The sequence below is a fragment of the Oncorhynchus mykiss genome, chromosome 18 (genome assembly GCF_013265735.2).
Source record: "Oncorhynchus mykiss isolate Arlee chromosome 18, USDA_OmykA_1.1, whole genome shotgun sequence".
Lineage (NCBI taxonomy): Eukaryota > Metazoa > Chordata > Actinopteri > Salmoniformes > Salmonidae > Oncorhynchus > Oncorhynchus mykiss.
This window is the reverse complement of record NC_048582.1, coordinates 52,906,299-52,921,078: the sequence shown is the minus strand read 5'-3', so window position 1 is coordinate 52,921,078 and position 14,780 is coordinate 52,906,299. Positions and strand designations below refer to the sequence as shown.

The 14,780-nt window shown below is 43.9% G+C and overlaps 2 protein-coding genes across 12 annotated transcripts in view; one reads left to right on the top strand and one right to left on the bottom strand.

Moving 5' to 3' along the window:
* The window catches only part of LOC110496850, a 96,615-nt gene extending 94,220 nt beyond the window's left edge, over window positions 1-2,395 (top strand). For all 11 annotated transcript variants that reach the window (XM_036953219.1, XM_036953224.1, XM_036953225.1 and 8 more), the window contains 2 exons: window positions 794-844; window positions 1,100-2,395. In XM_036953219.1, coding sequence (XP_036809114.1) covers window positions 794-816 — 23 coding nt within the window. In that variant the 3' untranslated portion in view covers window positions 817-844; window positions 1,100-2,395. The remainder of the gene's footprint in view (window positions 1-793; window positions 845-1,099) is intronic.
* A 302-nt stretch (window positions 2,396-2,697) lies between these two features.
* fkbp9 (FKBP prolyl isomerase 9) lies at window positions 2,698-14,680 on the bottom strand. The gene is made up of 10 exons (XM_021572445.2): window positions 14,036-14,680; window positions 13,134-13,279; window positions 7,540-7,729; window positions 6,952-7,097; window positions 6,540-6,729; window positions 5,482-5,627; window positions 5,184-5,373; window positions 4,970-5,115; window positions 4,700-4,863; window positions 2,698-4,309 (listed from the first exon to the last, which is right to left on the bottom strand). The coding sequence occupies exons 1-10, from the start codon at window positions 14,236-14,238 to the stop codon at window positions 4,133-4,135; spliced, it is 1,698 nt and encodes a 565-aa protein (XP_021428120.1). The 5' UTR covers window positions 14,239-14,680; the 3' UTR covers window positions 2,698-4,132.
* Between the last annotated feature and the right edge of the window lie 100 nt (window positions 14,681-14,780).

Sequence of the window (14,780 nt, the reverse complement as noted above, 5' to 3'; positions counted from 1 at the left end):
CCCACCACCTCCAAATCGATCCCGCTCCAGAGTACAGGCCTCGGTGTGACACTCATTCCTTCGACGAAAAACGTGAATCCGACCATAACTCCTTGTGAGACCAAACCGCAACTCGTCCGTGAAGAGCACTTTTTGCCAGTACTGTCTGGTCCAGCAACGGTGGGTTTGTGCCCATAGGCGACGTTGTTGCTGATGATGTGTACGTTCCAGGTGTACGTTCCAGGTGTAACTCGGGCAGTTGTTGTTGCCACCCTGTACCTGTCCCGCAGGTGTGATGTTTCGGATGTACTGATCCTGCGCAGGTGTTGTTACACGTGGTCTGCCACTGTGAGGACGATCAGCTGTCCGTCCTGTCTCCGTGTAGCGCTGTCTTAGGCGTCTCACAGTATGGACCTTGCAATTTATTTCCCTGGCCACATCTGCAGTCCTCATGCCTCCTTGCAGCATGCCTAAGGCACGTTCATGCAGATGAGCAGGGACCCTGGGCATCTTTCTTTTGGTGTTTTTCAGAGTCAGGACACTAAAGAGGCCTTTCTACTAAGTTTCCATAAATGTGACCTTAATTGCCTACCGTCTGTAAGCTGTTAGTGTCTTAATGACCGTTCCACAGGTGCATGTTCATTCATTGTTTATGGTTCATTGAACAAGCATGGGAAACAGTGTTTAAACCCTTTACAATGGATTTGGATTATGAATTATCTTTGAAAGACAGGGTCCTGAAAAATATGTTTATTTTTGGTTGTTGCTGAGTTTACCTGTAATTGATCTTGTATGTGTGTGTCTGTTTCTACAGAGTATCTGCCACGCCCTCAGTGAGGACCCCGCCGGCCTGGATTTCCTTAACGTGAGTTAGAGCTCTGCTACCCGAGCCCGGCAGGCCCCAACCTTATACATTGGGTTAAGGCCGGGTACGGCCCGTTTTTTCATCAGTGTATGGGCAGGGCTCGAGTATCACTAAATTGATCACTAACATTTTGAAGCTGAGCCATTTGCTCCTGTTCTGCTGCCAGTACAGTGATATCTGACTAAGATCATAACATTGTTTCAAAGTGCTTAAGAAATTAGGGAACTGACCAGAGTGTGTGTGCATGTGTTCCAGGTGAAGCACTGACTGCTGGACAATCGCTGGACATTGAGGAGACGTATACACACACACACAGATTGATAAAGTAAAATTTTGTTACCGAATGTCAGTTTTAAAATGAACATTCTTGGTTTTCCTCTATTTTGTATTACTTAAAGGTAACCCTCTTGCCAGAGCTGTCGCTGGTGGCTCAGCAGAAGTAGTTACATCCCTGTGGGAGGGGCCTAATCTTGTCAGAATAAACTCCCATCCAATCACTTGAAAGCTGTTTAGTTTCAATGACTACTGATTGTGGCATAAGAGGAGCAAACAATATTTGTTTATGTTTACTACTATTTTTTTACATTTACTTTTTTAAAGATACAAGACAGTATATTTTAATTGCAAACCAAGCGAATGTTATACTCAAGCAATGTTCACCATTTAAATAAGGCATAAAAGATTCAGTTGATGTTGATGTTTTTTTGAATGTGGATTATTATGTTTAATGTGAATATTATTTTTGTATCTTATACGTTGGTAGCCCTTTACTCTCGTACCCGTATACAGATTTGGGGCACTAATAAGCTCCTAAAGTGGAACGTAGTGGCTTTTCAGTAACATGCTATACATGACATCAGAGTTGTGGCTGTGTGCCTCACAGCTCTGTATGGGTTTTGACTGACAGACGTTCTGAACTTCAGCACCGTGCACAACAAGAAGTTGCCCCCATCCCTCCCGGTAACTGGCCAACTTTTGAAATGTTTTTGTTGTCTGAGTGAGCAAAATGCTATAAATTGAGATTACTTGTATTTTGAAATAAGAGAATTTGAGTATTATAATAAATACCGCTTTGATGTCATACAAGCAAGCCAAACACCTGTGAGTCCAAATGGGCACTTCACATTTCCAAATCATAAAACTCATGTTTACTACAGTATCAACGTTTAACATTGAAATTATTTAGGAACTGTGCACACTTTGGGGATGTGTGTGGCCACTTAGAGACACCAGTTTCCTTACTCAAACCCTTGTCATTTTTTAGTTTTATGTTGCATATTTTCCAGGAATAGTCTTGTCATGTTTCTGAATGTATCCAGAGTGTCAACAAATGCTGTGGAAAATGCAGTAAATGTCAAATGCACATATAATCAAGTGTAATGTTTGGAATCAGTCTGGTGTTAGATGAACTGTTGGACTCACATAATCTCCAAACTGTTCCCTTTCAGTTGCTACCATGGTAATGCATATGCTTTTCATATCTCTTCTGTAAGAAACATTTACATTTAGCCCTGACCATATAAGCCAATAAAACAATTCTATGCCTCGGCCAGAAACTGTGTGTGTGCAGGGGCAGGGGCTCGCGCTATAGACTCCATGGTTGTTATACATTCCAAACTTAGAAAACAACTGTTTCTGTTCTGGTGTCCTTGACCAAGAAGTGGAGTTTCATATCTTCACTTCAAACCGCCACTTTTTTCCCCTCTCTCTCTTTCTTTATCTCATTACTCCTCCGTTCTCCCTCCCTTCCTATCGCCCCCTGGCTGTTTTTATTCCAGCTGCGCAGTTCCCACCATATGCAAGCGCCACACACACACTCATTGCACCTAAAGAGAGACAGACAGGTCTTGTTGTAAAGGGGTTGGAAAGTGCATTTATTCAAATGCATCTTAGAAACGACACATTTACAGCATCATTATCACTCATTACTCTCACCAAACAAAGGTATCAGATATAAAACAAACTCAACTGTTGCAAACACACACGTACACACTTCACACACTTTGCCAAAGCTGGTGCAGGTGAGATGTGTGTGTGCAGAGCATAGCGTAGTTATAACACAATCTATTGGGGGGAAACTAAAACAATGAACTACCTGATAGTGGCACCAACATTTAGGTAAATGTTGCATAGGAGACAGTGTTGTGAGTGGGCAGCTGAATGACTAGATGTGTAGTATTGTACTTGATTGGCTTAGACAGCAGAGAATACAGGAAGCGTTTGTACACATGACAATAAGGAATATAAACAAAGTTTTAGCACCTGAATCATTTGGCAAACCTTTACTAAAACACACACGTTAGCTGGATAGTACGGAACTTGCATAGATGGTACTGTAGAAGCAATTCTGCAATCACCTGACTGCATCTATCATGGTGTTTGTTAATACAATAAATAACATTTTTATAGTACTGTAATTGTGCTCTATAAGATATGTTGGTGGGACAGAAGATTTGAAATTGAAACCGTTTGACCCACAGACCATAACTAACTATTAAACGGGGATAGAACATAGATCCAGAGATCATATTCAGAAAGAGGAGAGTTTGTCACTAAATCATTGTCAGGCACTTATTCTCTCACAGATGAAAAAGGCAACATCAACAAAATACAAAAAAAAACACCATCTGAACAGTTAACTCAATAATAAAATAATAAACACATCAGTGATGCCAGAGCAGGTGAACAAAGGTACATCATCATCATCAACAATAGAAACACATCAAGCTCCTCCTCTGTTTCCCAACTCCAGTCCTCCAGTAGCGTTACCCTCAACAGCACACGTTTTGTTGTAAAACTCACCATATTAAACTCATCCAGGGCTTGATGATTAGTTTGTCCAAGGCTTCAAAGAAAATGTTTGCTGTTGGGGGTACTTAAGGGCTGGATTTGGGAAACTGCTCTACTAACAAAAACGTGGGCCTTTGTCCTAATGCTCATCTCCTCAAAATATATTCCTCCTGCTTTCCTATTCTCCCCTCTCATTCCCTCTCCATGCCAACACCAGACTGCTCTGGTCACCGAAAGACGACAGGTCAAAGCTAACTAAACCACCATTTGATTCTCAGCCCATTACTCAGAATACACCCTGCCTCTCTCTTTGGTTCTCTATAGACATCTGACCAACTCTAATTCTATACATCTGACCCTTTGCCATCTCACCCCGCCACCCTCCAACAATATAATCCCTCACAAACACAAACACACACACCCTCCTTGTCTTATATTGCCATCATATAAGCCCCCTCATACACACACACACACACACACACACTCTGCACCCCTCTCTTATAGCTCATCGTGTGTGGTCTCGTCGGCCTTCAGTTTGAACTCGTCCTCTGTGATCTTTCCGTCTCCATTACGGTCCTGGTTAGAAAACATGTTCTCGATGATGCGATATGCGTCGAACCCAGGGGCCAGACGTCCTTTACCCTCGTTCACCTGACGCAGAATGTAGTCTGAGAACTGGACAGAAGGATGGGGGAGGGAAAGGGGTGGGTGTGTGGAGAGAGAGGGAGGGAGAATTGTGAATTGGTTAGCCAGTTGCCTCGGTTAATCAACTTGATTGTCTCCTCTCTTCCTGAACTGATCAAAATTAACTGGATGGGTGAAATACAAAACATTATTTCTGTAGGGCTTCTCTTCCACCATATTTGCTTTCACTTGTCTTGTGTTTACAGATCAGTGCAGATGAAGGAGAGGAGGCTATTTAAGACTACTGAGATGCAGCCATACGCTGTCCAGTTGTCTTCAATCAGAGCAGATAAAAAATAGGTGAGATGCATGAGGACCCACAGTGTCATGTGTATGTCTATTAGTGTGTAGCTGAGGGTGGGGTTTAGCTGCGATGCGTACCTCTGAGGCCAACACCTGTAGGTCCTTATCTGCATCCATCTCAGTGAAGAGGTCAGCTGATACGTCCTCGTTCCAGATGAACATGTAGCCATCAGGAAGTCCCGCCTCCATCTCAATCATCTCGATGTCGAAGATCAGGACAGCACTGGCCGGCACTTCACCATCTATAACACACCAATGGACATGAATGGGTTAATAACAGCAAGTGGACAAGTTTGTGTGTGTCTTTGTCTATGCCCATGTTTGTGTGTGGGCGTGTGTGTAACTCACCCACTCCCCTCTCTCCGTAGCCCAGATGAGGAGGTATGACCAGGTGTCTTCTCTCTCCAACACACATCTCCTTCAGCCCCTCCTCCATCCCTGGAACCACCTGGTTGGCTCCCAGCACAATGTTATACGTCTTCCCATAGTTATACCTGGAGAGAGCGATTGTTAGAAGTGTGTGCGCGTGTGCTTGCATGTCCAAGTGTATCTTCCTACTCACGTGGAGTCGATGAAGGATCCATCCATGAGTGAAGCGTTGTAGTGGTATTTAACAAAGTCTCCTTTCTTAGCCAGAGTCTCACACACCTCTGGTTTATAGTTGGTAGTGATCACCACTGTGTCTGATGGGTTGTGGAAGTCTATGATATGGATATCAAACACCAAGACAGCAGAACCTGGGATCTTAGTACCTGGTGGGGGAGAGAGGAGGGGGCGATGATGAAATCACCTTTCTATAAATGATGGTACACTGAAAACCTCAACACATACCACACACAAATACACTATTTTATACATACCTGTGCCCTCCTCTCCATATCCGAGGTGAGGTGGGATAATGATGCGTCTTTTCTCTCCGATGCAGACTCCGATCAGACCCTCGTCCATCCCACCAATCACATAGCCCTTACCCACGTAGGTGTCATATGTGCGGTTACGGGAGTAGCTGAGAGGACAATAATCATATGTACGGTTACGGGAGTAGCTGAGAGGACAATAATCATATGTACGGTTACGGGAGTAGCTGAGAGGACAATAATCATATGTACGGTTACGGGAGTAGCTGAGAGGACAATAATCATATGTACGGTTACGGGAGTAGCTGAGAGGACAATAATCATATGTACGGTTACGGGAGTAGCTGAGAGGACAATAATCATATGTACGGTTACGGGAGTAGCTGAGAGGACAATAATCATATGTACGGTTACGGGAGTAGCTGAGAGGACAATAATCATATGTACGGTTACAGGAGTAGCTGAGAGGACAATAATCATATGTACGGTTACAGGAGTAGCTGAGAGGACAATAATCATATGTACGGTTACGGGAGTAGCTGAGAGGACAATAATCATATGTACGGTTACGGGAGTAGCTGAGAGGATAATAATCATATGTACGGTTACGGGAGTAGCTGAGAGGACAATAATCATATGTACGGTTACGGGAGTAGCTGAGAGGACAATAATCATATGTACGGTTACGGGAGTAGCTGAGAGGACAATAATCATGTACAGAATGAAACACGTTACAAACACAAAACCTTTGCCTACATTTCTAAATCTAAGTAACTCTAAGTTGTAGATTCTAAATTCTACACCTTATTCAGTCTGAACTTAAATGTACTTGTTTAAAAATAATAAGATAAAAGTGCCATTTTTATTCTCCTGGTTGGATTCATTCAGTAAATCTTGAACTCATTTGTCTATCTAGTTTAGTTTAAGGTTACTGCCACCGTGAGGACAAAAGAAGAATTACAAATAAAGGGAAAATAATGCCCAAAGGCAATAAGGGAGCATTTTCTACGTACACATTTATGAAGTCACACACACTCTCTCTTTATCGCTCTCTTCCTCACCTGGAGTCGAAGAAGGTCCCGTCCAGTAGTGATCCGTTATAGTGGTATCTGATGAAGTCCCCAGCAACACTCTTCCTGTGGCAGGGTTGAGGTATGTCCTGGTTGATGATACTGACGCCGTCTTTAGGGTTATGGAGGTCCAAGAGGACTACATCAAACACCAGGGAGGCCTGCTGTGGGATATCACTACCTAGAGAGGGATGGGATGGATGGATGGAAAGAAAGGGGATGAGAGATAGGAGGGTTAGACTAGGGTTATGTAAGTTCAGTAGGACCACGTCAAACACCAGGGATATCACTACCTGGAGAGACAGTTACACTGATGATGCCATCTCTGGTCCAATAGTACTAGAGAGGCCTGGACTGGGATAACACTCAGAAACAACTCCATTACCCAGCAGCACCTACTAACCATCACCGTTTGATCCGTATCCTAGCGATGGGGGCATGGTGATGATGCGTTTCTCCCCAACACACATGCCCAGAAGCCCCTGATCCATGCCAGCGATCAGCCAGCCAATCCCCACATAGGTGTCATAGGTACGCATACGGGTGTGGCTACAGGGGGAGGGAGAGGGGAGGGAAATGGGGAGAGAATGAGAAAATACTTATTAGAAGACCACAAACACAGCAGACATGTATTTATTGGAAATCCTACAAATGTAACCCTCCTCTCCTCTATCATCTCCTTCCTTGCAGGGCCTCTCTTCATCCCTCTCCCTGTGCGTGTAGATGTCTTAGTAGTGTGTAGTGTGTGTTAGTAGTGTGTAGTGTCTGTTAGTAGTCTATAGCGTGTGTTAGAAGTGTGTAGTGCGGGTTAGTAGTGTGTAGTTTGTGTTAGTAGTGTGTAGCGTGTGTTAGTAGTGTGTGTTAGTAGTTATAGTGTGTTAGTAGTATGTAGTGAGTGTTAATAGTTGTAGTGTGTGTTTGTAGTGTGTGTTAGTAGCATGACGTGTGTGTTAGTAGTGTTTTGTCGTCGACAACTTATCTCGTGTCTCACCTGGAGTCGAACAGTGTTCCATCCAGCAGTGTTCCGTTGTAATGATAACGTACGTAGTCTGACACCTCTACCTTCCTAGAGCAGTTCTCAGGGGTGTAGTACGTCTTCATCTGAACCACATCATCAGGGTTCCACACGTCCAACAACAGAACATCAAAATGGAGGATCGCGTCTGAAGGGATTACATCACCTGGAGGAGTAAGGGAGGATGACATTAGTTACACTTGTTCTTTCTCTCATTCTGTCTCTCCACTTTCTCTCTTCTTTCTCTCATTGTTAAACTAGACAGATGAACATGGAATTATCTCTATGAAGAAGGCAATTAATCAGAGATTATAAACCATATATGCAACAGACATTGTTATGAGGGAGGGAAGATGAGAGGAGGCGAGAAGGAGGGGTAGGGAAGTTGAGGATGGCTGTGATTAAATCCATACTGGTGAGTTGGCAGTTGTTCTCTCTGCTGGCAGAGACTCGCTCCTCCTTTTCTCCCTCTACAAAGTAGATACCTACATTTATCACTCCATACATGCCACCACATCTTCCTTTCTCTCTCTCCATCTCACTTGCTCTCTCTTTTTACCAGTCCCTACATTGCAAGTAAGGCCACACATTTCTGTTTTAATCTCTCCTCATGCAAAATCAACCAGTCCGCTTGGTGACCTATTTATTCACATCCATACCTTTGTCTGTACATCATGCATTGAATCTATTCTAGCGCTCCCAGAAACCTGCTCCTTTTACTCTCTGTCCCGAACGTACTAGACAGCCAGTTCTTATAGCCCTTAGCCATACCCTTATCCTACTCCTCCTCTGTTCCTCTGGTGATGTAGAGATGAATCCAAGCCCTGCAGTGCCTAGCTCCACTCCCACTTCCCAGGTGCTCTCATTTGTTGACTTCTGTAACTGTAAAAGCCTTGGTTTCATGCATGTTAACATTAGAAGCCTCCTCCCTAAGTTTGTTTTATTCACTGCTTTAGCACACTCTGCCAACCCGGATGTCCTAGCTGTGTCTGAATCCTGGCTTAGGAAGGCCACCAAAAACCCAGAAATGTCCATCCCTAACTATAACATTTTCCGACAAGATAGAACTGCCAAAGGGGGCGGAGTTGCAATCTACTGTTGAGATAGCCTGCAGAGTTCTGTCTTACTATCCAGGTCTGTGCCCAAACAATTTGAGCTTCTACTTTTAAAAATACACCTTTCCAGAAACAAGTCTGTCACCGTTGCCGCTTGATATAGACCACCCTCTGCCCCCAGCTGTGCCCTGGACACCATATGTGAATTGATTGCCTCCCATTTATCTTCAGAGCTTGTGCTGCTAGGTGACCTAAACTGGGACATGCTTAACACCGCGGCCATTCTACAATCTAAGTTTGATGCCGTCAATCTCACACAAATGATCAATGAACCTACCAGGTACAACCCCAAATCCATAACCATGGGCAACCTCTTAGATATCATCCTAACCAACCTGCCCTCCAAATACACCTCTGCTGTCTTCAACCAGGATCTCAGCGATCACTGCCTCATTGCTTGTGCCCGTATGGGTCTGCGATTCAAACGACCACCCCTCATCACTGTCAAACGCTCCCTGAAACAATTTATGGAGCGTTTGATAGGCCTTCCTAATCGACCTGGCCCAGGTATCCTGGAAGGATATAGACCTCATTCCGTCAGTAGAAGATGCCTGGTTATTCTTTAAAAGTGCTTTCCTCACAATCTTAAATCAGCATGCCCCATTCAAAAAATGTAGAACCAGGAACAGATATAGCCCGTGGTTCACTCTAGACCTGACTGCCCTTGACCAGCACAAAAACATCTTGTGGCGTACGGCATTAGCATCAAATAGCCCCTGCGATATGCAACATTTCAGGGAAGTTAGGAACCAATATACACAGGCAGTTAGGAAAGCAAAGGCTAGCTTTTCAAACAGAAATTTGCATCCTGCAGCACAAACTCCAAAAAGTTCTGGGACACTGTAAAATCCATGGAGAATTAGAGCCCCTCCTCCCAGCTGCCCACTGTACTGAGGCTGGGAAACACTGTCACCACCGATAAATCCACTATAATTGACAATTTCAATAAGCATTTTTCTACGGCTGGCCATGCTTTCCACCTGGCCACCCCTACTCTGGTCAACCCCCGCACTCCCCACGGAAACTTTCCCAAGCCTCCCCCATTTCTCCTTCACCCAAATCCAGATAGCTGATGTTCTGAGAGAACTGCAAAATCTGGACCCCTACAAATTAGCAGGGCTAGACAATATGGACCCTCTCTTTCAAAAATTATCAGCCAAAATTGTTGCAACCCCTATTACTAGCCTGTTCAACCTCTCTTTCGTATTGTCTAAGATCCCCAAAGATTGGAAAGCTTCAAAGGGGGAGACACTCCATACCCAAACTGCTACAGACCTATCCTACCCTGCCTTTCTAAGGTCTTCGAAAGCCAAGTTAACTAACTGATCACCGACCATTTCGAATCCCACCTTACCTTCTCCGCTATGGAATCTGGTTTCCGAGCTGGTCATGGGTGCACCTCAGCCCCACTCAAGGTCCTGAACGATATCATAACTGCCATCGATAACAGACAATACTGTGTAGCTGTATTCATCGACCTGGCCAAGGCTTTCGACTCTGTCAATTACCACATTTTTTTCGGCAGACTCAACAGCCTTGGTTTCTCAATGACTGCCTCGCCTGGTTCACCAACTACTTCTCATACAGAGTTCAGTGTGTCAAATTGGAGGGCCTGTTATCCGGACCTCTGGCAGTCTCTATGGGGGTGCCAGAGGGTTCAATTCTCGGGCCGACTCTTTTCTCTGTGATTCTCTGATCCACCTCTATGCAGACGACACCATTCTGTATACATCTGGCCCTTCTTTGGACACTGTGTTAACTAACCTCCAGACAAGCTTCAATGCCATACAACTCTCCTTCCGTGGCCTACAACTGCTCTTAAATGCAATTAAAACTAAATGCATGCTCTTCAACCAATCGCTGCCCGCACCTGCTCGCCTGTCCAGCATCACCACTCTGGACGGTTCTGACTTAGAATATGTGGACAACTACAAATACCTAGGTGTCTGGTTAGACTGTAAACTCTCCTTCCAGACTCACATTAACCTCTTTGGTCTAGGGGGCAGTATTTTGACGTCTGGATGACAAGCGTGCCTAAAGTAAACTAACTGTTACTCAGGCCCAGAAGCTAGGATGTTCATATAATTGGTAGATTTGGATAGAAAACACTCAGTTTCTAAAACTGTTAAAATAATGTCTGTGAGTATAACAGAACTGATATGGCAGGTGAAACCCCGAGGACAAACCATCCAGAAAAAAAAAATCAGCCCATCATTGATTCCTATGGCTGTCATTTTTAATATGAAGGGATAACCTCCCAGATTGCAGTTCCTGGGGCTTCCACTAGATGTCAACAGTCTTTAGAAAGAGTTTCAGGCTTGTTTTTCGAAAAATTTGCTTGAATTTGTAGTTTGTAATTTGTAGTGGCTCCCATTTTGGCTGTAGTGTTTGTTACGCGTTCTGGTGAATGCGGGTACTTTGTTGTTTATCTCCGGTAATGACAATAACGATTCTCCGTCTTAAATTTGATTGTTTCTTTACGTATTAGGGTACCTAAGGTTTGATTATAAAAGTTGTTTGACTTGTTTGGTGAAGTTTATTGGTAACGTTTAGGATTCATTTTGTATGCATTTTGAAGGAGGAAAACCGGTGGATTATTGAATGAAGCGCACCAGCTAAACTGAGTTTTTGGGGATATAATCAAGGACTTCATCGAACAAAACAACAATTTGTGATGTAGCTGGGACCTTTTGGAGTGCCAACAGAAGAAGATCTTCAAAGGTAAGTGATTTATTTTATTACTATTTCTGACTTTCGTGGCGCATCTGCCTGGTTAGAAAATGTTTTTAATGCTTTGTGGGCTGGGCGCTGTCCTCAGATAATCGCATGGTGTGCTTTCAAGTAAAGCCTTTTTGAAATCTGACACAGCGGCTGGATTAACAAGAAGTTAAGCTTTTAACTGATGTATGAGATTTGTATTTTCATGAATGTTAAACGTGAATGTTATGACTATTTCTGTAATTTGAATTTCGCGCACTGCAATTTCACCGGAAGTTGTCGAGATGGGACGCTAGCGTCCCACTTATCCGCAAGAAGTTTTAAGCATCTCCAATCTAAAATTAAATCTAGAATCGGCTTCCTATTTCGCAACAAAGCAGCCTTCACTTATGCTGCCAAACATACCCTCGTAAAACTGACTATCCTACCGATCCTTGACTTCGGCGATGTCATTTACAAAATAGCCTCCAACACTCTACTCAGCAAATTGGATGCAGTCTATCACAGTGCCATCCGTTCTGTCACCAAAGTCCTATATACTATCCATCACTGCGACCTGTACGCTCTCGTTGGCTGGCCCTCGCTTCATATTTGTCGCCAAACCCACTGGCTCCAGGTCATCTATAAGTCTTTGCTAGGTTAAGCCCCGCCTTGTCTCAGCCCACTGGTCACCATAGCAGCACCCACCCGTAGCACGCGCTCCAGCAAGTATATTTCACTGGTCATCCCCAAAGCCAATTCCTCATTTGGCCGCCTTTCCTTCCAGTTCTCTGCTGTCAATGACTGGAACGAATTGCAAAAATCACTGAAGCTGTAGACCCATATCTCCCTCACTAACTTTAAGCACCAGCTGTCAGACCAGCTCACAGATCACTGCACCTGTAAATAGCCCATCCAACTTCCTCACCCACATACGGTTGTTTATTTATAATTTTTTTGGTCCTTTGCACCCCAGTATCTCTACTTGCACATTCATATTTTGCACATCTATCACTCCAGTGTTTAATTGCTAAATTGTCATTATTTCACCACTATGGCCTATTTATTGCCTTTACCTCCCTTATCTTACCTCATTTGCACACACTGTATTAAGACTTTTTCTCTATTGTGTTATTGACTGTATGTTTGTTTATTCCATGTGTAACTCTGTGTTGTTGTTTGTGTTGCACTGCTTTGCTTTATCTTGGCCAGGTCACAGTTGTAAATGAGAACTTGTTCTCACTTAGCCTACCTGGTTAAATAAAGGTGAAATAAAATAAATAAAAAAATCTCAAGCCACCATGCAGCTTCCCATAACATTAACAAGCAGCACTTCCTGGTCTGTGATGTCACTGTGACCCAATTCAACATGGACCACCCACTTCCTGTCAAGCTTGCATTAATGCTTGGTGTTTATGAATACCTCCGAACAGTAAACACCAGCTTCTACACACACACAAACCTAAAAACACACAGATCCAACCACCCACACACACTGCTACCTTTGCAGCTGCACTATTAATCAAACAGACAAGAGACAACAATGTCTATAACCATGTTACAAGCTATATTATCAACTAAGTTATTAGCTATGTTTATTGTTACATGCAAAACACACAGGTTACAGGTAGAACAGGTAAGTATAAATATAGTTATTGATTGGTTATAGGGGAGGAGTTGAGATGTCTTTGCTCCCAAACCTCAATTATAAGCTAAAACTCCATTATATGATTATGATTATATGATTATTATGATTACCGTATCCTTCCTTCCCGTAGGCCAGTTGTGGGGGAATCTTGACCAGTCGTCTCTCGTTGACACACATCCCTACCAGAGCTCTGTCCATCCCTTCAATCAGCTGCTTCTTACCCACATACACATTGTAGGTGCTGCTGCGGTCATAGCTGCAACACACACAAGTTATGGGAGCTGCCAACATCTCAAACAAAAAAGACAGAAAGAAAGACAAGAAACAAGGGAAAAATGTCCATTCGTTCATGTATTCATTCACTCACTTACTTCACTGATTCACTCAGTCATTCAGTCATGTATCTCTCTGTCCAGACAGTAGTACTTGGTTGGCTGCAGTGAGACTGTGGTTACCATGTCGTATCACTAGGCCTAGCCTACTACACTGGCCAACTGTATCTCAGTTCTGCCACGCACATTACTTATTGGGCCTACTGGTCTATTTCTGCCCAAGGGTTTACATTAATGAATTCATTCATATTTGTAGTATTTTTTTATTTTACATGATCACTCTGCTGGCCATACGTTACATACACTCACACACCAGATATGCTACCTGTGTGTGCATGCTCTAGAGTAGGCTAGGAAGGCCTACATGTGTACGTCCTTGCAGTTGGTTAACGAACCATATATTATCACCCGGTGTATTTAGTAGCAGAATATGACTGTTTACTCTGGAGTAAAAATATAGTTTCACTATTTATTTAGTTCAGACTTGGAGACTGCATGAAGAGTCTCCCTCTCTCTCAGTCAATGGGGGCTCTCGTTCTCTCTGCCTGCGTGGCTGTTTGGTCCGACCGGCTAATAAAACGCACGCTTAAATTTATTGACGTGCACGCTACTCTCTGCAACGTGAACTGCGTGCAGGAACTACAGGAGTGGAGAAGAGTGGAAAATAAAAACTTTCTTACCTGGAGTCAAATTTCTTTCCATCCGGGAACATGCCATTATAATGGTAGCGAACATAATCCCCTACTTTCACAGCGCGCACGCACTGCTCCGGCACGAACGTTTTCTCAATCACGATGTCATCTAACGGTACCGGAGGGGCGTCACAGGCGGCAAACGCCACCAGAACCGCCAGATATATCATCCCGTGCACGCACTGTTTCATCTTCACACGCCTCTCCTTTACCGACAAAAAGTAGGGTGGATAACCGTGACTTGTAACGGTTGTTGTCGCTCTCTTTCTTTTTCCCCCGATTGTTCCGATTGTTCCGATTCCTCTGGTCTTCTGCTTCCAGTTCTTGTCTTCTTCCCTTGATCCCTGTCTGTTCGGGATTGAATTGAATGGGAGGATTTGGGTACCACGTATGGCGCAGGCGCAGTAGCGCACAACAGATATGTAGACGTGGAAACGCCAAACGGAGGGGTAATAGTCACAGCTAGAGACCAAATAAACTACATCCCCACCGCAAGACCAACAAACACAAACTACTACTGTAGAATAGGCCTAGTTTACATTCAGTCACACATGTACAGTCTATAGGGCTATTACGCAAGGCTTGGCTATGGCGTGGCGGTGGAAAAGTGTCTGAGTTTTTCAGGGGGTGTTTCTGTGTGTGACCCTCTCTCTCTCTCTCTCTGGAATGTCTCGACGTGGCAGGGGAGGGGGAAGTCTGTAGGCTACAGAGTCAACCCTAATTAGTGGGTGAT